The following is a 20,635-nucleotide window of genomic DNA, read 5'->3' on the forward strand; positions in this document are numbered from 1 at the left end:
ACAGTCAGTAACAGACAAATAGCCTAATTGAAACACAGATATACGTGATGGTTTATCACACATTCAATTAATTATAACCAAGCAGCAGGCAAGGACACTATAGAGAAAAGTATCTACTTACACTTTCAATAAGTTCCTTCAAGAGGAATTCTCTTGTAGGAATGTCCTCAGGATAGCCTGAGGTAGACTCCTCGTAGCAGAAACAGGTAGCTTGTCGAGGATCTTGACTGCCTGGCAGGCCAAGCTGCTCTGAGTCTTCCCCAATCTATAATAATAAGATTGTTCTTCCTGTACCTGTTCATTGTGTCATGCTGATAAAAGTATCCTCTGGTAGGCAAGGCATCCAGGTCACAAGAAGCTGTTATAGCAGAGGTTGAAGGCTGTCAGAATACGTTCCCTCACAAACAGTAGCTTACAATTCGCCAGATAATCAGAAACACACAAAATTAATATGTCTTTCTTCTGCACCACTAATATCCTCCTGCAAAGCAGACACTTTTGATCAACCAGCTGACTTTTTAGCCAGTTAGGTCTATTTGAGTCAAGAACCTACATGTAGCACGCTGTAATTTTGTAATTAGGAATGTAGCAGACAGGCATACGCAGTTTGCTTACTTCGTCTTCCACCAGCCCCCGCCCCGTTAAACTAGGAACCTTCTCATAAGACCATACCTGTATAATTATATGTTTATCGATAGAGGAAATCAAGACGAATTCAATTAGTTATTACATTTTTGTCAATTTTAAATGATTTTGAACATCGTAGAAAGTTAGAATTTTTAACCTTAGAATCTGTGGATAAGGTGTCCGAATTTAAGTTTTTAACTCAGTCCTTCACAATGAAAGATTATTCTGAATTAGATATTTTACAAGATTCTCCATAGTGGGATATCATTAGTTAGTAAAGAAAAAATACTTGACGATTTCAATTTGTTTCCAGCCTAACCACACAACACCATTGGATGAAATAAATCCCCGACAAGGTCAGACTCAACTATGCATGAAAGTATTCGTTCAAAGGGATTACAGTGATGGAACAACTGTCAGATTTCAAACTCTATTTCCACCAGAACTGGAAGGAAAGGTAAATATAAGATATTATTAAGTTATAAGATAAATACAACATATAAGCGGGTAAGCAACAAATGAAAAAATGCAAATTTTAAACCATCATCCCTCTAATACCAAGGGTAGTGATGGGGACTTTTGATATGTTCACCTCCAACTAGTCCTAACGGAGTGGCCATAGTCGAGTGGATTAGATGCTGGCTTTGTAATCCAGAGGCCCGGGTTCGAGTCCCAGCCCGGGCGAGATATTTTTCTCGGGCAACTCCCGTGTTTCGGATGGACACGTTAAGTCGTCGGTCCCGGCTGCCTAAAAAGCAGTCGTTAGGTCATGTCAGAGGCCCTGAAATTGATCAGTTGCGACCTGAAAATTCTGCCACCAGACCTGAGCCAGCCAGGTCACTCGATAATAATATATTAAATAAACTAGTCCTAACAAAGCTGCAGAGTCAAAAATTGGATTCTAAACATTCTTCACAACTGAATTTATCTTTTTGTTTTCAGCTGGATAAAGGAGCTTTCATGTATACCGTCACTCAGCTGAATGCCAATTTTGCTGAAGCTGAGAAAGGATCATGCAGTACCTACTGTGAAGGATGCTTAGCTTGCATTACAGCTTACCTTATGTACATTTGCTCTGAAACTCATTATGAGAAGGTAAATAAAACATAATTTAACTATATACGTTTTGCTAAATATGTCTAGTTCATAGTTCATGAGCATGAGATATACTCAATATTCAACCCTCCGTCACACGTGGCTCATCGAAGAGGTCAGAGCCCTTTTGCATAATTTACGATTATACTGTATAATACAAATCAATAATACCAGTAGTCAGGTGGTTGTTATAATAGGAAATTTTAAACAATAAGCTTGTATTTTATCATGAAGCAGGTTTCAGCAAAAGGAGTATTTTGTGTTCTGAAATTTCTGAGGGTAGAAGCACTTAAACCAGTGCTCTTATAGCTTCGTAACTATTGATAAGGAGTGAGTCAGTCGAGTTTTCATTGCTATCCAGCTCTTTATAGCTTTCATGTGTTTGTGCTGATTTTTAATTACCATAAGATCATTACATTTTTTTAAATTCAATATCTACTAAATTCCTTTTTAATACAATTTGAGGCTTCCCCAAAAATATGTTCCATCCTGTATTAATTTATATGCAATTTAATATGAATGTAACTGGTCTACAGATACATTAATTAATTATGTATTTGTGATATGAGAAATAATAGTCTATCTGGACTATCCTGATATTCCATTTCTTCTTATTTTCAAGCTTACCAATGGAAAATAATATAAAGTAAATCAATTATGTTTGTTGCAGTGCTTGAGGAAGGTGGCCAAGTTTGTAGCAGAACAAAATGAACGAGTGTACATGCCAAGAGGTCTCCTATTAACGAATCCTGTCGACAGGGGTCTACGAGTCGTATCCTTTCTGTCTAGAGTGTACAGTTTTATAAATGTTATTTGTTCTATCACTTTTGGTATGGTACTGTAGATCATTCTTTTCTGGAATGCTTGAAGCTCTATTCATTTCTCTAGTTTTTTTTTCAGTAATCTACTATGCACCAGACTCAAATATCCTCAAAACTAGTAAAGTATTTTCCAGGTATGATGTAATCTAATCTTGAGCTGCGTTGGCATTTTTTCGTTTGTATTTGATAGTTTGATTTGATTCATCACGAATGAATGCAAACGCAGCAGCATGGTTCTACATAATATTCAGCCACCATATAAATGTTCACAACCCTACAAAAAATCGCTCTTTTCAGCTTCGCTTTTGTATAGCTCTAATCGTTCAATATGATCTCAATCAGTAGCAAACTGTTTCCCAACTTGTGAATTCCAATATTTGTTAATTTATGATTTTGTTTAAGGCTGCTCACATACAGGTAGCAATAATTGTTAGTGGTGTTTCTATCGTCCCACTATTAATAAATCAGTTGAGATTTCTATGTTGTAAAATAGCAAATTCAGTTACCCTTGCGTTGTTATCGCACGGTTACTCTCTTTGTGTAAGTAGCCTCATAGCTATTGCAGTTAACAATCAAATTAAATTCTTGACATTGTCGATACTGAATCCTCCCATTTCCATCCACTTCCGTGGTAGTCTGACATAGTTTATAATACAAGCAGAAGCATTAAAATAACCAAAGAACTTTGATGAATCCTTTTCTGGAATTGAGTTGCTTCACTTGTGCATTACCGTGTTTAGTTCTCAGAAAATATCGGAGTCGGTATCTTACCGAAACTATTCAGGACTTATTATTCAGTGGAAAATATCGTAATAGATCAATAAGTTCAGTTCAAAATTGTTAAATTTTCAATAGACTAATTTCCAAGTTAACTGGAATGAAACAATAAATTGAAATATATTTGAAACTCCATCATCTCGCACAGAATTTTCATAGAATCTGAGGGGTCAACGTTCAAGCCAGCCACTGGCCTACCGCTCAGCGATGCTGCGCATCCTCTCTCCCTTCCCTCTCGGTCACTGAGGGAGGCTCGAGAAAGGCCAGCAGAAGGCAGTCGAGTTCGGAGAGCCAAGTCGAGCGGTCGAGAGAGGTGAGAAGGAAGCAGCGAGCAGCTAGCAACGTCACAGAACCAGTACTAAGTGAACTCCGATTTCTTCAGCGACCGGGAGTTGTGTCGAGGCTAAAGTCGATTAGCCTCTCACACAGTGAACTCCCTGCTCTACATCGTTTGGGCGAGTGTTAAACGACATTTAACCTGTTTGGACGACGGGTTGCCAGTGTCGACCAACGACAACACGTCAGGTTTGGTCGAACCTGACTCCCCATTGGTAGGACACCAGTGGGGCATCGAGGCGAGAGAGGAAGTCTAGGAAGGCAGGAAAAGCCTTTCCCGCAACTCGCGGGACGATCCGGACCCCAGGAGGACAGCTAGTGCCCGGCCAGTAGGACTTAGGAAAGTCCAGAGTGCTGGCCGCCGCAGCGCAGTAGTCCAGTGCGGGATCGCAAGAGGACGTCTAGGAAGGCCAGGAAAAGCCTTTCCCGCAACTCCGCGGCCGATCCGGACCCCAGGAGGACAGCTGGTGCCCGGCAAGTAGGACTTAGGAAAGTCCAGAGTGCTGGCCGCCGCAGCGCACTAGTCCAGTGCGGGATCGCAAGAGGACATCGGGAAGCTGTGGAAAAGCCTTTCCCGCAACTCCGCGGCCGATCCGGACCCCAGGAGGACAGCTGGTGCCCGGCAAGTAGGACTTAGGAAAGTCCAGAGTGCTGGCCGCCGCAGCGCACTAGTCCAGTGCGGGATCGCAAGAGGACATCCGGGAAGGTGTGGAAAAGCCTTTCCCGCAACTCCGCGGCCGATCCGGACCCCAGGAGGACAGCTGGTCCGGCAAGTAGGACTTAGGAAAGTCCAGAGTGCTGGCCGCCGCAGCGCACTAGTCCAGTGCGGGATCGCAAGAGGACATCCGGAAGCTGTGGAAAAGCCTTTCCCGCAACTCCGCGGCCGATCCGGACCCCAGGAGGACAGCTAGTGCCCGGCAATAGGACTTAGGAAAGTCCAGAGTACTGGCCGCCGCAGCGCACTGTCTAGTGCGGGATCGCAAGAGGACCTCTGGGAAGCCAGGGAAAGCCTTTACCAGAGCTCCGCAACCAACCGGACCCCGGGAAGACACCGGTGCCCAAGGACTAAGACTTAGTCCCGACACGAAGCCCTTTCTCGCGACTGGCACCGCAAGGTTCCTATCCCTTCTTCCGCGACCAACCCTGTTTGGCAGTGCGAAAGCACGGCCCCTCTTTCCTAAAAGAGGGAACATTTCTCCAAAACACTCAAAACACTGTTCCAACCCCCAACTCGAACGAGGGTGGTTGGCGGACGCCCCACCAAGACTCCCGTCCCCTGATGCGGCCCACCCCAGTCGCCGACTGAGTTTAGCCGGCCCAGAGCGACACTGGGAACTCTGATAGAGAAAGGTGTGGGCAAAAATCTACTCAGAAGATTGGCACACGAACGTGGGGCCCAAGGCAGGAGGAGAAAAACAGCAATGAGTGCAGAGGAGAAATGTAGTCGCGCCGGAGAAGACCAGGAGGCGCGAGAGGATAACAGCGATCCAGGAGTGTCCTGGATTTACAAACTCCACCGGAATGAAGCAGTGGATCTAGCAGCATCAGCAGGGCTACCTACAACAGGTACCATGGCAGAGCTCAGGAGAGCTCTTGTCGAAAACCACCGGAGGACAATGGTGGAGGCCGCCGGTCTAAACAGGATCGGTGGCGGAGCTGGCACAGGTCAGGAAGAGGAAGGAGCTGCAGCTTTGTGGCCACCAGTCGCGGAGGCCACTGCATGTTCCAGAGAAGAAATACCCAAGGAGACGTCTCCAGAGTTTGATGGAGACTCCAACAACTCCTGGGTGTACAGAGTGCACGATCAGGGCTTGATTGATCTAATACTCGACTCAGTGCTGACAGATGGCACAAGTACGAGCCTGAGGAGGGCTCTACTGGAGCAACGACAGCGGATTGTTGCGATGCTCCCCGTTCTGGATAATGGGGAGGAGGCGCTTCGTCGAGGAGCGCGAAGGCCAGCACCAGTTAGCGAGGAGGCAGAGCCTGCGCTGGTGAGGCCGGAGATGCCGGAGAGGCATAATAACATGCCTAGGCATGTGTTGAGGTCACCTACCAGACCAGCGGTGCCTGCTACATCCTGTATGGACCCGGGTGCCGTGTGTGACAAGGTTCGAGGGTGGCGGCTCTCATATGATGGGAGTGGAGATGCTCCAAGTTTTATGGAGCGGCTCGAGGAGCTGCAACAAGCATATGGCTTGTCTGGCAGACAGTTATTTCCAGCGCTACCTGAAATGTTAGCGGGGAAATGTTCCTTATGGATGAGGAATAGGAGAGAACAGTGGAGACACTGGGAAGATTTCCTGAGAGACTTTCGGTCTCGTTACTATCCACCTACTTATGTGGAGGATCTTGAGAATGAAATTCTCGACAGGCGGCAGAGAGAAGGCGAGCTCATAGACGACTATGTTGAGGAGCTGCTAACGCTGATGAGGAGAAGAGGTGGTTTTTCAGAGAGGAGCCAGGTACAGAGATTGTACAAGAATCTTCTACCACGCTACAAGCTCTACATCAGGGAGGCTGAAGTGTACACCATCGACGACTTGCTACACTTAGCGAGACAATATGAACGAATTAATTCGAGGAGAAGAGTGCTCAACAGAGACAACGAGCTGTGAAGCAGGAGGAGGTGAGGAAGCAGACCAAGCCTCGACAGGAGACTACTACTACACAGCGTCGGAGTGAACAACCTCCAGAGGCCCCGTATGCTGGCAGTGCAAGAGGTGGGACACTGGAGATCAGAGTGTCCGGAGGTTTCACTCTGCTCAAAGTGCGGGAAGCCACGACCAAATTGTTCCTGTGAGAGAGAGCAGAAGAAGACTTCTGATAAAACAGCTGTGGTTAGAACGAGGCTTCAAATCCAGCTAGAGCCAGAGCTCCAGGATGACAACCGTCTTTTCACTACAGTGGAAATAGGAGACAGACAGTATAGAGCTCTTCTCGACACCGGAGCAGAGTCCAACTATATAGCTCTAAAGCTTTTATAGTTTGGAAGCAGTGGAACGAGAGCCTGTGCAGCGCGGCGCTGCTATGGCTAATGGAGCGGCTGCACGTCTGCGAGGTGGTGTTATAATCAACCTGAAAATCGGCAGAATATCCCTATCAACAACACTCACAATAATGGATGGGCTTTCTCCAGATATTCTGCTCGGTATGGAGTTTCTTCGTGAGCACCGGGTGAAAATAGACCCCTATTCCCGGTCAGTGGAATGGGATCCTCATCTCGTCAAAAAGCACATTGGAGACGATATTTCCACCCAAAAGTGGGAAAAGGAGCTGTCAACTCGAGGCTGCTACTGTTAAAACCCAGCCTGACATAGGGAGGTCAAGGAAGCCACCTGGAATTATTCCTGTGAAGAAGCAGGAGAAGAAGAAATTTTCTCAAGTCCAGAAACACGTAGGAGCCGTGTGGAAGACTAGAAAAGAGGAATTTCTTTCTCAGAAAATTTCTCCAGCCCGTGGAAAGTTCGTTTGCTGGCACTGTAAACGAGCTGGGCACTGGAGGTTCAACTGTCCGGAAAAGCGGTACCGGAGGCGGAAGAAGGAGGATAATTTTCAGCAAGGAGCTGGAGATAATCGTCAAGCAGTGCAGTCTAGAAGACTGCCGGTGCTGGAAACTACACTCAAAGTAGTTTCGGATATTAGAGACAAGAATTATAATGCCAACCGGTATTATAATTGGAAAAGGAGGACAAGAAAGGTGAACTCTGGACAGCTAGTCTACAGGAAGGAGTGTCACCTGTCCTCGGGTGCTAATCAGCTCGCCGCGAAGTTAGCGCCGGAATTTTCTGGCCTCTATGAGGTCGAGGAAATGTTGAGTGCCGGTAAGAGGTTTACTGTGCACGAGAAGGGCACCAAGCTCCAGCCACACCTGCCCGAAGATAAGGAAGAGGATGGTGATGGAGCAGTTGCGGAAAAGGTGGACGGAATTCGAGCGGATGGACAGCAGGAGGCCGAGCGAGTCTATAGAGGGTCGCTGCCTATCCGGAGGATGGGATACCAGAGAGGTGTCACGCGCCGCCAATAAGGAGGTAAGAGGCGAGAAGGGGTGAATATCATAAGAGTTCAATCAAACCACAGCTGTAGAGCTATTTTTGATTCATAAATTATCCCATTTAAAATGAGGACATTAAATTTTGTTGTCAAAGACAAAATTGTATAGAAATTGAAGAAAATTAATTCAGAATTATTAGCACGAATTTATTAGCCGAATTTTGAAAATTAATAGCATTAGCATGATTCCGAAAATAATGAAAATATTAATAGACTGACATAATTTATTGTTGTTGAAAGAAATTGTCAATGATATATTGAAAGAGAGAGGAGGAAAAAGCATATTCCGTTTTATTTTTCCTATAAAATAGAGTCTACTTAAACTAAATGGCAACTCAACCATTACAGTTTAATTATTATAATCAGTCAAGCATGGCTGAATAGATGGAAAAAAAATATTATTGTCAAATTAATGCGTTTCTTTTGATCTGATTGCAATCTCAATAATTTCAGCTTGAAATATATTATGATGTGACCAAGCAAGGGTAATCAAGAAAATTTTCTACAGTCTATGACTAGCTAGTAACAGCCAAAGTCGATTCCAACTAGAATAAATTTTCTTGACCGGTATATTACCGATATTGATGTAACCAGGTACAGGTTAAAAAAACAAAACTTGCAGTAGCTTGTTTTCTATTTGCCATAAATAGATGATGGCGAAATGAGTGGATAGAGAATATTAGAAGATATTATAGATCGGTGTGATCCGAATAATATTTTAACCATGAGGTAATGGTTATAATAATTGAAATCATTTAATGAAGCTGGTGGTAATTGCTTTAATCCGTGTAAAGTGTTACGGTGCAGATAATTAACAGACGTTATTATACTGTGGGATAAAAGTGAATTACGTTGCAATTAATTATTCATGTGGAATGAATAAATTGCGTTTGATTGTGAGTCGAGATGTACTACAATCGGAGGTTATTAGCTTCAGATTCTGATTAAAATTTTCTAATACTTCACTTGAAAATAAAGTCGGAGGACTTACTATAAATTGAAATGAAATAATTATTATTTCAATTGGAATAAATTCTACGTTGGATCGAAAAGTTGTTTGTGCTGAGCTGTACAGATAAGATAAACACTATCTCAACTGGCTAACTGCTATCGCCAAGCTTCTAGTCTGTAGAAGAGAATTACTTTATCCTTTTCAATAACAATTTATAAAATTGAATTCATGAGAATTCTAGTTTTTCCAGATATCTATTGTTATTGAGTCAGTCTGTGTTGATCGTGCTATTGTTAGTTTGGAATTAGATCACGTCTCGAGAGTGAATCTAATTTTTACTCAGCCTACCATCATGAGTTTATTGGCGGTGTATTGATTCATTCAATAATTATTATTTGTGCTAATTGTGTGATTATTTTTCGGAAAATCAATATTCACTTAGTGTGATTATTAACAGCTGTTGTGTCATTATACACGCTTGTGTGAATAATTACTTTGAAAAAGTAAATTAGATTTATTTGGGGTGAAATAAGTCTTGAAGTGAGAAAGAGAGATTGAGCAATAAATGTTCACTGTTTGTGAATTAATTAGCAGATGTATCTGTTATATAAACACACTGTCATTATATCCAATGGATGGTTACTTTGCATAAGTAATCATGTGATTGATTTCATTATTGAAAGAACAGTGAGAAGTGGAATATTGAGTTGAAATTTATATTTTCGATTTTATTATTGTGGCATAGTGAGAAGGCTGAGATTCATAACAGATCGAAAATGAATATATTTCGACCACATTTAATTGTGATATAGAATCGAAATATGTGGTGTAACATCAAACTAGTGGCTTCATGTCAACCATATAATTCAGTATTCCTCATCATATTATCATCTCTCATATTTTATTGTGAACAATAAGTTGCTGATCTACTAACTGAACTAACTGAGAGTATCCATCACTCTGACACTTGGTAATTTTCCTGGACTCCAATTCACCTCTATCAACTTCTGCCTCCTGTGAAGTGGTACATTGTTGTGTATCACGTTTCTTCTTGAAGAGGGGGGCTGGAACTTGAGTCTACCTCCTCGACGAGCTCCTGGAATTATTGGAGCTGTATCTCAGCTGACTATTGCTGAGACCACGACGAGTTCCTGGTCGTGTTGGAAATTCATCCAGCTGTCTGATGCTGGAAAGTTAGGCAGTGTGAAAACACGGCCATGCAGGGCGAAAGCCCGGCACATGCAGTGCGCAAGCACGGCGAAGCTGGGCAGTGTGAAAACACGGCCATGCAGGGCGAAAGCCGGCACATGCAGTGCGCAAGCACGGCGAAGCAAGGCAGTGTGAAAACACGGCCATGCAGGGCGAAAGCCCGGCACATGCAGTGCGCAAGCACGGCGAAGCAAGGCAGTGTGAAAACACGGCCATGCAGGCGAAAGCCCGGCACATGCAGTGCGCAAGTACGGCGAAGCAAGGCAGTGTGAAAACACGGCCATGCAGGGCGAAAGCCCGGCACATGCAGTGCGCAAGCACGGCGAAGCAAGGCAGTGTGAAAAACGGCCATGCAGGGCGAAAGCCCGGCACATGCAGTGCGCAAGCACGGCGAAGCAAGGCAGTGTGAAAACACGGCCATGCAGGGCGAAAGCCCGGCACATGCAGTGCGCAAGCACGGCGAAGCAAGGCAGTGTGAAAACACGGCCATGCAGGGCGAAAGCCCGGCACATGCAGTGCGCAAGCACGGCGAAGCAAGGCAGTGTGAAAACACGGCCATGCAGGGCGAAAGCCCGGCACATGCAGTGCGCAAGCACGGCGAAGCAAGGCAGTGTGAAAACACGGCCATGCAGGGCGAAAGCCCGGCACATGCAGTGCGCAAGCACGGCGAGCAAGGCAGTGTGAAAACACGGCCATGCAGGCGAAAGCCCGGCACATGCAGTGCGCAAGCACGGCGAAGCAAGGCAGTGTGAGAACACGGCCATGCAGGGCGAAAGCCGGCTCATTGCAGTGCGGAAGCACGGCGTTTCCCTTGCAATGTTATTTAGGTTCACAGAACCTGTCTGAGGTGTTGTTCACCTCGTTTTTTTTGTGTTACCCGCCCTTTCTGCAGTGCGGGAGCACGGCGTCCTTTTTCGCGATGCGGAAGCATAGCGTTCCTGGCAGTGCGGAAGCACGGCGCTCCGGGCAGTGCGAAAGCACGGCATTCCTTTGGCAGTGCGAAAGCACCGCGTCCTTATTTTTGCAGTGCGAAAGCACGGCGCTTCTTGCAGTGCGAAAGCACGGCGTCCCCCATCGCAGTGCGCAAGCACGGCATGCAGGGCGGAAGCCCGCCCGCAGGGCGAAAGCCCGGCAAAGGTAGTGCGCGAGCTTGACCAAGGCAGTGTGAGAACACTGCAGCCAGATTGCGAGCTCGTCCGAACGTCGTGCGCAAGCATGACACATCGGTCAGTGAGTGTCTGGATTGTCATTACGCGGACGCACACCTTCGCGGTGTGGGAACACCGCGGCAGTGTGAAAACACGGCACGCAGTGCGCAAGCACGGCCTGCAGGGCGAAAGCCCGGCGATTTGTTTCTGTGTTTGTGTGTTTCTGTGTTTTTGTGTTTCTGTGTTTTTGTGTTTTTTGTGTGTTTTGTGTGCCCTGTGTTGTCCCTCCTGGCAGTGCGAGAGCACCGCGACTCTTACCTGCAGTGCGAAAGCACGGCGTCCTTTTGCAGTGTGAAAACACGGCGACTCGGCAGTGCGAAAGCACGGCGTCCATTTATGTACAGTGCGAAGCACGACACTTCCCGGCAGTGTCCTGCAAGTGTGACACGGCGCTCCCCGGCAGTGCGAAAGCACGGCGCTCTCACCTGCAGTGCGGAAGCACGGCGTCCTGGGCAGTGCGGAAGCACGGCGACTCGGCAGTGCGAAAGCACCGCGTCCTTATTTTTGCAGTGCGAGAGCACGGCGACTCCTTGCAGTGCGAAGCACGGCGTTTCCCTTGCAATGCTACTTAGGTTCTCAGAACCTGTCTGAGGTGTTGTTCACCTCGTTTTTTGTGTTACCCGCCCCTCCTGGCAGTGCGAGAGCACGGCGCTCTCATCTGCAGTGCGGAAGCACGGCGTCCTCGGCAGTGTGGAAACACGGCAACTGTGCAGTGCGGGAGCACGGCGTGCTTTTCGCGATGCGAAAGCATGGCGTTCCTGGCAGTGCGGAAGCACGGCGCCCCGGGCAGTGCGAAAGCACGGCATTCCTTTTGCAGTGCGAAAGCACCGCGTCCTTATTTTTGCAGTGCGAAAGCACGGCGCTTCTTGCAGTGCGAAAGCACGGCGTCCCCATCGCAGTGCGGAAGCACGGCGGCCTCTTGCAGTGTGCAAACACGGCGTCCCCCATTGCAGTGCGGAAGCACGGCGGTCCTTTGCAGTGCGAAAGCACGGCGCTTCTTGCAGTGCGAAAGCACGGCGTCCCCATCGCAGTGCGGAAGCACGGCAGCCTCTTGCAGTGTGCAAACACGGCATCCCCATTGCAGTGCGGAAGCACGGCGGTCCTTTGCAGTGCGAAAGCACGGCGCTTCTTGCAGTGCGAAAGCACGGCGTCCCCCATCGCAGTGCGGAAGCACGGCGGCCTCTTGCAGTGTGCAAACACGGCGTCCCCCATTGCAGTGCGGAAGCACGGCGGTCCTTTGCAGTGCGAAAGCACGGCGCTCCTTGCAGTGCGAAAGCACGGCGTCTCAACGCAGTGCGAAAGCACGGCGCAGGTCTTCAAGATCTTTTCTGAAGCTAGGCCTAGGATCTGGCCGGGTAGCTTGCTCATTTCTTCGGATGGTGCCGACGCATCACCACCGGTTGGCGAGGAACCAACCTGGCGCCCAGTTTATGTTCGGTCTATGTTGACCGGCGGAGAGGCGGCAGAATGTACTCAGGCATTTGGGACATTCTGTCTGCCGTTTACCCTTCCATCCTCACCCCCCCTCTCCACCCCTCTCTTTCCCCCCCTTCCCTTAGTAGGAACAGTGTGTCACGATGTATATCGTAACTAGAGAAAGGAATTGAATTTAGGGCTCATTTATTTGACGCTCGGCTATCTTTCATAGAATCTGAGGGGTCAACGTTCAAGCCAGCCACTGGCCTACCGCTCAGCGATGCTGCGCATCCTCTCTCCCCTCCCTCTCGGTCACTGAGGGAGGCTCGAGAAAGGCCAGCAGAAGGCAGTCGAGTTCGGAGAGCCAAGTCGAGCGGTTGAGAGAGGTGAGAAGGAAGCAGCGAGCAGCTAGCAACGTCACAGTACACCAGTACTAAGTGAACTCCGATTTCTTCAGCGACGGGAGTTGTGTCGAGGCTAAAGTCGATTAGCCTCTCACACAGTGAACTCCACTGCTCTACACTCGTTTGGGCGAGTGTTAAACGACATTTAACCTGTTTGGACGACGGGTTGCCAGTGTCGACCAACGACAACACGTCAGGTTTGGTCGAAACTGACTCCCCATTGGTAGGACACCAGTGGGGCATCGAGGCGAGAGAGGACGTCTAGGAAGCCAGGAAAAGCCTTCCCGCAACTCCGCGGACGATCCGGACCCCAGGAGGACAGCTAGTGCCCGGCCAGTAGGACTTAGGAAAGTCCAGAGTGCTGGCCGCCGCAGCGCAGTAGTCCAGTGCGGGATCGCAAGAGGGCGTCTAGGAAGGCCAGGAAAAGCCTTTCCCGCAACTCCGCGGACGATCCGGACCCCAGGAGGACAGCTAGTGCCCGGCCAGTAGGGCTTAGGAAAGTCCAGAGTGCTGGCCGCCGCAGCGCAGTAGTCCAGTGCGGGATCGCAAGAGGACGTCTAGGAAGGCCAGGAAAAGCCTTTCCCGCAACTCCGCGGACGATCCGGACCCCAGGAGGACAGATAGTGCCCGGCCAGTAGGGCTTAGGAAAGTCCAGAGTGCTGGCCGCCGCAGCGCAGTAGTCCAGTGCGGGATCGCAAGAGGACGTCTAGGAAGGCCAGGAAAAGCCTTTCCCGCAACTCCGCGGCCGATCCGGACCCCAGGAGGACAGCTGGTGCCCGGCAAGTAGGACTTAGGAAAGTCCAGAGTGCTGGCCGCCGCAGCGCACTAGTCCGTGCGGGATCGCAAGAGGACATCCGGGAAGCTGTGGAAAAGCCTTTCCGCAACTCCGCGGCCGATCCGGACCCCAGGAGGACAGCTGGTGCCCGGCAGTAGGACTTAGGAAAGTCCAGAGTGCTGGCCGCCGCAGCGCACTAGTCCAGTGCGGGATCGCAAGAGGACATCCGGGAAGGTGTGGAAAAGCCTTTCCCGCAACTCCGCGGCCGATCCGGACCCCAGGAGGACAGCTGGTGCCCGGCAAGTAGGACTTAGGAAAGTCCAGAGTGCTGGCCGCCGCAGCGCACTAGTCCAGTGCGGGATCGCAAGAGGACATCCGGGAAGCTGTGGAAAAGCCTTTCCCGCAACTCCGCGGCCGATCCGGACCCCAGGAGGACAGCTAGTGCCCGGCCAATAGGACTTAGGAAAGTCCAGAGTACTGGCCGCCGCAGCGCACTAGTCTAGTGCGGGATCGCAAGAGGACCTCTGGGAAGGCCAGGGAAAGCCTTTACCAGAGCTCCGCAACCAACCCGGACCCCGGGAAGACACCCGGTGCCCAAGGACTAAGACTTAGTCCCGACACGAAGCCCTTTCTCGCGACTGGCACCGCAAGGTTCCTATTCCCTTCCTTCCGCGACCAACCTGTTTGGCAGTGCGAAAGCACGGCCCCTCTTTCCTAAAAGAGGGAAACATTCTCCAAAACACTCAAAACCCTGTTCCAACCCCCAACTCGAACGAGGGTGGTTGGCGGACGCCCCACCAAGACTCCCGTCCCCTGCTGCGGCCCACCCCAGTCGCCGACTGAGTTTAGCCGGCCCAGAGCGACACTGGGAACTCTGATAGAGACAGGTGTGGGCAAAAATCTACTCAGAATTGCTATCCAGCTTTTTATAGCTTTCATGTGTTTGTGCTGATTTTTAATTACCATAAGATCATTACATTTTTTTAAATTCAATATCTACTAATTTCCTTTTTAATACAATTTGAGGCTTCCCCAAAAATATGTTCCATCCTGTATTAATTTATATGCAATTTAATATGAAAGTAACTGGTCTACAGATACATTAATTAATTATGAATTTGTGATATGAGAAATAATAGTCTATCTGGACTATCCTGATATTCCATTTCATCGCTTATTTTCAAGCTTACCAATGGAAAATAATATAAAGTAAATCAATTATGTTTGTTGCAGTGCTTGAGGAAGGTGGCCAAGTTTGTAGCAGAACAAAATGAACGAGTGTACATGCCAAGAGGTCTCCTATTAACGAATCCTGTCGACAGGGGTCTACGAGTCGTATCCTTTCTGTCTAGAGTGTACAGTTTTATAAATGTTATTTGTTCTATCACTTTTGGTATGGTACTGTAGATCATTCTTTTCTGGAATGCTTGAAGCTCTATTCATTTCTCTAGTTTTTTTTCAGTAATCTACTATGCACCAGACTCAAATATCCTCAAAACTAGTAAAATATTTTCCAGGTATGATGTAATCTAATCTTGAGCTGCGTTGGCATTTTTTCGTTTGTATTTGATAGTTTGATTTGATTCATCACGAATGAATGCAAACGCAGCAGCATGGTTCTACATAATATTCAGCCACCATATAAATGTTCACAACCCTACAAAAAATCGCTCTTTTCAGCTTCGCTTTTGTATAGCTCTAATCGTTCAATATGATCTCAATCAGTAGCAAACTGTTTCCCAACTTGTGAATTCCAATATTTTGTTAATTTATGATTTTGTTTAAGGCTGCTCACATACAGGTAGCAATAATTGTTAGTGGTGTTTCTATCGTCCCACTATTAATAAATCAGTTGAGATTTCTATGTTGTAAAATAGCAAATTCAGTTACCCTTGCGTTGTTATCGCACGGTTACTCTCTTTGTGTAAGTAGCCTCATAGCTATTGCAGTTAACAATCAAATTAAATTCTTGACATTGTCGATACTGAATCCTCCCATTTCCATCCACTTCCGTGGTAGTCTGACATAGTTTATAATACAAGCAGAAGCATTAAAATAACCAAAGAACTTTGATGAATCCTTTTCTGGAATTGAGTTGCTTCACTTGTGAATTACCGTGTTTAGTTCTCAGAAAATATCGGAGTCGGTATCTTACCGAAACTATTCAGGACTTATTATTCAGTGGAAAATATCGTAATAGATCAATAAGTTCAGTTCAAAATTGTTAAATTTTCAATAGACTAATTTCCAAGTTAACTGGAATGAAACAATAAATTGAAATATATTTGAAACTCCATCATCTCGCACAGAATTTCCATACAAACCGTTCATCATATCAAGGCATCCATCCAAACAGGACTTCTTCAAATTCGAATTGATGAAGATGAGTTGTATCGATCTGTTTAAGCGGAATATTATTTTTTAAATTATACTCCTTTGTTCTGTATATGCTTATTTAGCACAACTATCCATCTATTGTAAACTGTTCTGTCTAATTTCACTGAAAAAATTGTTTCTTTCATGTCTTCCTTGACTTGAAGAACAGATTGAAATATCGATATTGGACCAGCCAATGGTTGCTAGGACATGACTTTCTTTATCTGAATCGACAGAGGAATTCTTCATGTAATCAACAACTTCATCATTCACCACTACTCTTCACGGCCATTCTCAACTTAATTTTGCACCGACTTTGTGTGTTCTGTCCTGACACTGTATTTATAGATATATTTTTATAATGTGGCGTCTAACCATAGTATATTGTTAACTGATCATGATAGTTTAGTACTATTAACCATTAGACAATGATAATATTATGAGAAAGACAATGCGGCATCTTATTATTTATATTGTCCTTGAGTTTGCATGACTTAATAATTTTTTGAAGATGAATTGCAATTACTTACTTGAGGAAATAATCTTGAGGAGATGCAATGCCATTTTTTGTTGAATCGACATCGTACGCCAAAATTTCATCATCATCCAAATGCGACGACCCTTGCACGAATTTCGCAAACCTTATGGGATTCTTGAGCCGGGTCATAACTCGCCACTGGTCACAGTCTGGACTGGAACAATAGCCGCGTAATTCATCCAAAGCTCTGGCCGTTTCTCGTGCCCCTTGCTCGTGGTATTCATCTTCACTCAAAAGCTTTCTCTTCGGTGTTGGTCGAAATCGTTTCATGAGAGTTATGATTGAGATGAACCACGACTTGGGAATATTGTAAGTCACCAAAAGAAGAAGTTCAACTCCAAGTACTGCTTCCTGGAAGTAGCTGCACATAAATATTGATACCAGAGCAGCGCCCTGTAAACACCATTTGATAAGGTTGATGCTTCTGGGATCAGAGACGGGTCCAAATCTGTAGCAGACGATGAAGCTGATGAGTGAGGTGGTAAAGAAGTATCCAATCACGTATTCTTTGTAAAGCATTGAGATGTTGCGCACATTTTCCATCATCAGCTGAAAAGCGTAGAAAGTTATGGCTGATCCTCCCAGGAAGAGTCCGTACATCAAAGGTCTCTTTGTAGTTATACAATTATAAATTTGATTCTTATTTTCATAGTATTGAGGAAAATTATTAATTTCAGATGATGAACTTTTCATTTTCAAGTACTTTGATTTCTAAGTAGGTAAACCTTGTTTACACGATGCCAGTCAGAGGGCAAGTACCTTGGACAAAGCTACCCGTCTTCCAACCAGCCTCGTGTAATCTAGGTTGTAGAGTAGTACATTGCTCACAGTGGTCGGTATGGAAATGATCCTATTTCCCGCTTTCAAAAACAACAAACCTGCCTTATCATTTGTAATCAAGGAGTGCCAACAATAACATCGAGCTTGCACTTGTGTGATTATAAAAGTGATTACTCATATGCATTGTTAATTGCTGCACTCCAGCTCACAATGTTTTCATCAAGTCAAGTATTGTGATTATTCACTTCAGTCTACTAATATCTATGACAAAGATAAGCTACTGTGAATCGGACTTACTGCTCTAAAATCCACTCTCGCAGGAGCATGTTTGTTAACATCGTTCCTCGGCTCCCAGAACAGACTATAGAGGTGTTAATCCAATAGCTCAAGATTGGTTCCAACTATTTCAATAATCCCTATTTGTTTTTCATTACTAGATTTTCCGAACAATTTCTGGTGTTTCAGCGTCACTTTGATGAACTCTCATAAGAATGCCATTTTCAATAGTCTGTTTTTTACAATACATTTCTACAGCTGATATATTGAACAATAGCCAATTAAAATTTTCTAACCAAACCAATTAATTTATTGTTGAATTAACTTGAAACAAATTATTGAATGAGTCATGACTCATTCTGCAATTGTTTAATCTTTTTATTTTTAGCTCCAGGCAAGTAGGTCTAAGGATGTCCAATTCACATAAGATAGAATGGGACTTTCAAATGAAGAACCTAGTATGTTGTGACTAATCTTTGAAAATGTATGCCCGATACCCTTACCCCCAAACCTTGAATTGATTCAATCCTAGATCCGCCACTGCTTAGCTTTGCTGACAATACATTGATTTCTACTCATTGGTTCTAAAATATTGAATGTTTATTTAATAATTTAGTTTTAATATTGTCAGTGAAAATTGTGGAAGATTTTCTTTGTTGATTCAGATGTTAATAATCTTATTATGATTGGATGTTATTCAAGAAGTACTGTGGTACTGTAATTGTTGTAATGTTTTAATTCCAGATTTCAATATCATAAAAATTTATTATGAATAGATGTCTGTGAATTTATTGTTTACGTGTTTCACTTTATCATGATAGTGTAAATAATTAATATTTCTTTGACTTTTCCATTTGTCTATTTATATAACAATTATAATTTATATTATATAATAACAATTCTTGTGTACCTATATTGTTAACTCCGCCATCTACCAATATGGTAGAAGGATAAATAATTATATGAGAGGAATTTCTATGTATAGATTCCATTACATTAAATGTATGTTCTAAATGTATTAAGTTGTCTTCCTTCTTGTGATTATGCATAATTATTTCATCAATCTATATCATTTAGTTATTTTCATCACATAATGCTGTATTATTGTAATCAATATATTGTATCAAAGTAATAGTCTTGTGTTGTGATAATATATATTCTACCTTTTTATTATGAGCTTTGTTGGTCATATTTTTTCATCCGATTTCATCTACACTTGACTGTAAACATCACTGCAGGACATTTCCAGTATTTTTTTAAAATACATAATAAAAAAATATTCTCCAATTATACGTCTATCAGCAATTCTTTAAAGATATTTTCTGGTTCATCGTTTAGTTGATCTATTATAGAAGTATCTTATTTCAGATACATTTATGTTGAACATCTTTTTCCTTTTCCACCAAAAATCATCCAGATAAAGGTTAGATATTATACTAATATATTTTAAAGTAATTATTGAATATACAGGGTGATTCATAATTATGGTAAAATATTTTAATACGTGATAGTAGAGGTAAAAATAAGAAAAAAAGTTCTCATAAACATATATCCATAAACGCTTCATTAGCAAGCTATACAGGGTGAAAGATTTCGCCCAGAATTCAGTTCCTCTGGTGAAATACACCGATGCTGAATTGTTTGGGGACTAGTTTTTGAAAAACTTATGCTGAATTCATATGGAAAAATATCTGAAAAATTGAATAAAACTAGTCTGGAAGCTGTAGTGTGAGTAGTTTTTGAGAAAAAAGTTGAAATATGCAAAAAATCTAAGTAGAAAAACACAGACTTCTACGTTTGATGCCCAATAACTTTCTTTAATGACCAGTAAACAAATAATTTTTCGCAATAAAAATTGTAGAGAATTCAATTCTGAAAAGAATTATGTAAGCTGTGTAAACTAAATTCAAATAAAAGTTGAATAAAATGTATTCTTATGTAGTACATTACACCACAAACATTTGCTGTTTTATGAGGAGAGAACTAATAACTCATAAGTTGTAGCTGATTGTAATTAAAATATTCGGTTTTTATGAAAAGTTTTTTTATATGAAAGTAGCATATCTAAATGACATTAAACTTATACCAAAAGACTAGTAGATTATGCCATTAAGCCTGGGAGGAAGCTCGAACAGAAGTAGATGATCTCTTATGATTTCTGCCCAAATGTTTACTGAAAACTTATGTTGTGGAAGATTAGGATTGATGGCATGAGGATTCTCAGCTGCCCAAATATGTAGGTTGTGGACGTTAAAGATAGCTGTTCTTGTAAAGTGTGCCTCGTCGGTAAATAAAACGGTTGTTAAAAAGTTTGAGTTAACAAGTTTTACTAAAAACCATCGGCAAATACCAGCACGGGGAATACAGTCTAATGGCAATAGAGTATGAACTTTCTGGAGGTGGTATGGATGTTATTGTGAAATTTCATTTTACAATTCATTACACTGTTTATGGACACTGCAAATAGCATTTTATTGCTATTTTAGTATCCTCCAAATAATAGATTGATTGACATTAAACTGCACTGACAATAATTCTCTTGTGCTCTTCTCTGGATGTTCATAAATTTCATTAAGAACTTGTTCTTCTAACTCAACAGTCATAGTAGATCGGGGACTGCCTGCATAAATGTGCTCTTTGGATATCAAAGAATCTGTTTCAGACAGACGTTGATGAATAGTGACAAAAAACCTTGAACTTAGACATACTATAGGTTAGGAAAGTTCTCTTGATACAAACGTCTTGCTTCAGTACTATTACAGTAGTGTCCCATTCCATACATTAAATGCATGTCAGCTAATTCGGAGTATGAATAATGTCTAAGATTACCTGTCATTTTTTGAAAAGTTAACACTTAACACAAAAGCAAAGTGGAATGGTTACAAATAACTGGTTAATAGATTAAGCAAAAAACACAGCGCGGTTACAATATGCCTAACTTACAGTTTTTTTTTGTTCAACAGTGAGCTAAAATATTTCTTAAAATAATTTT

The 20,635-nt window shown here is 44.0% G+C and overlaps 1 protein-coding gene across 3 annotated transcripts; it reads left to right on the forward strand.

The window, feature by feature from the left end:
* Positions 1-913: 913 nt before the first annotated feature.
* On the forward strand, positions 914-18,820 carry LOC111061691 (golgin subfamily A member 7B). Of its 3 annotated transcripts, XM_039444349.1 has the most exons (4): positions 914-1,084; positions 1,570-1,722; positions 2,393-2,494; positions 16,219-18,820. In XM_039444349.1, the coding sequence occupies exons 1-4, from the start codon at positions 1,001-1,003 to the stop codon at positions 16,261-16,263; spliced, it is 384 nt and encodes a 127-aa protein (XP_039300283.1). In that variant the 5' UTR covers positions 914-1,000; the 3' UTR covers positions 16,264-18,820. The 3 variants fall into 3 exon arrangements, 2 of the variants coding, with proteins under 2 accessions (XP_039300283.1, XP_039300276.1); XM_039444342.1 differs by lacking the exon at positions 16,219-18,820 and having other exon boundaries at positions 915-1,084; positions 2,393-2,581; XR_005573751.1 differs by lacking the exons at positions 914-1,084; positions 1,570-1,722; positions 2,393-2,494 and adding an exon at positions 14,872-15,008.
* The last annotated feature ends 1,815 nt before the right edge of the window (positions 18,821-20,635 follow it).

The sequence above is a fragment of the Nilaparvata lugens genome, chromosome 1, assembly GCF_014356525.2.
Source record: "Nilaparvata lugens isolate BPH chromosome 1, ASM1435652v1, whole genome shotgun sequence".
Taxonomy (NCBI): domain Eukaryota; kingdom Metazoa; phylum Arthropoda; class Insecta; order Hemiptera; family Delphacidae; genus Nilaparvata; species Nilaparvata lugens.

What these genes read in the sequence shown, in the direction of transcription:
- LOC111061691 (XM_039444342.1), top strand. Translation starts at nt 1,001, where the DNA reads ATGAAAGTATTCGTTCAAAGGGATTACAGTGATGGAACAACTGTCAGA. An exon ending in CACCAGAACTGGAAGGAAAG is followed by an intron (nt 1,085 to 1,569) that starts GTAAATATAAGA and finishes TTTTGTTTTCAG; the next exon opens with CTGGATAAAGGAGCTTTCAT. An exon ending in CTGAAACTCATTATGAGAAG is followed by an intron (nt 1,723 to 2,392) that starts GTAAATAAAACA and finishes TGTTTGTTGCAG; the next exon opens with TGCTTGAGGAAGGTGGCCAA.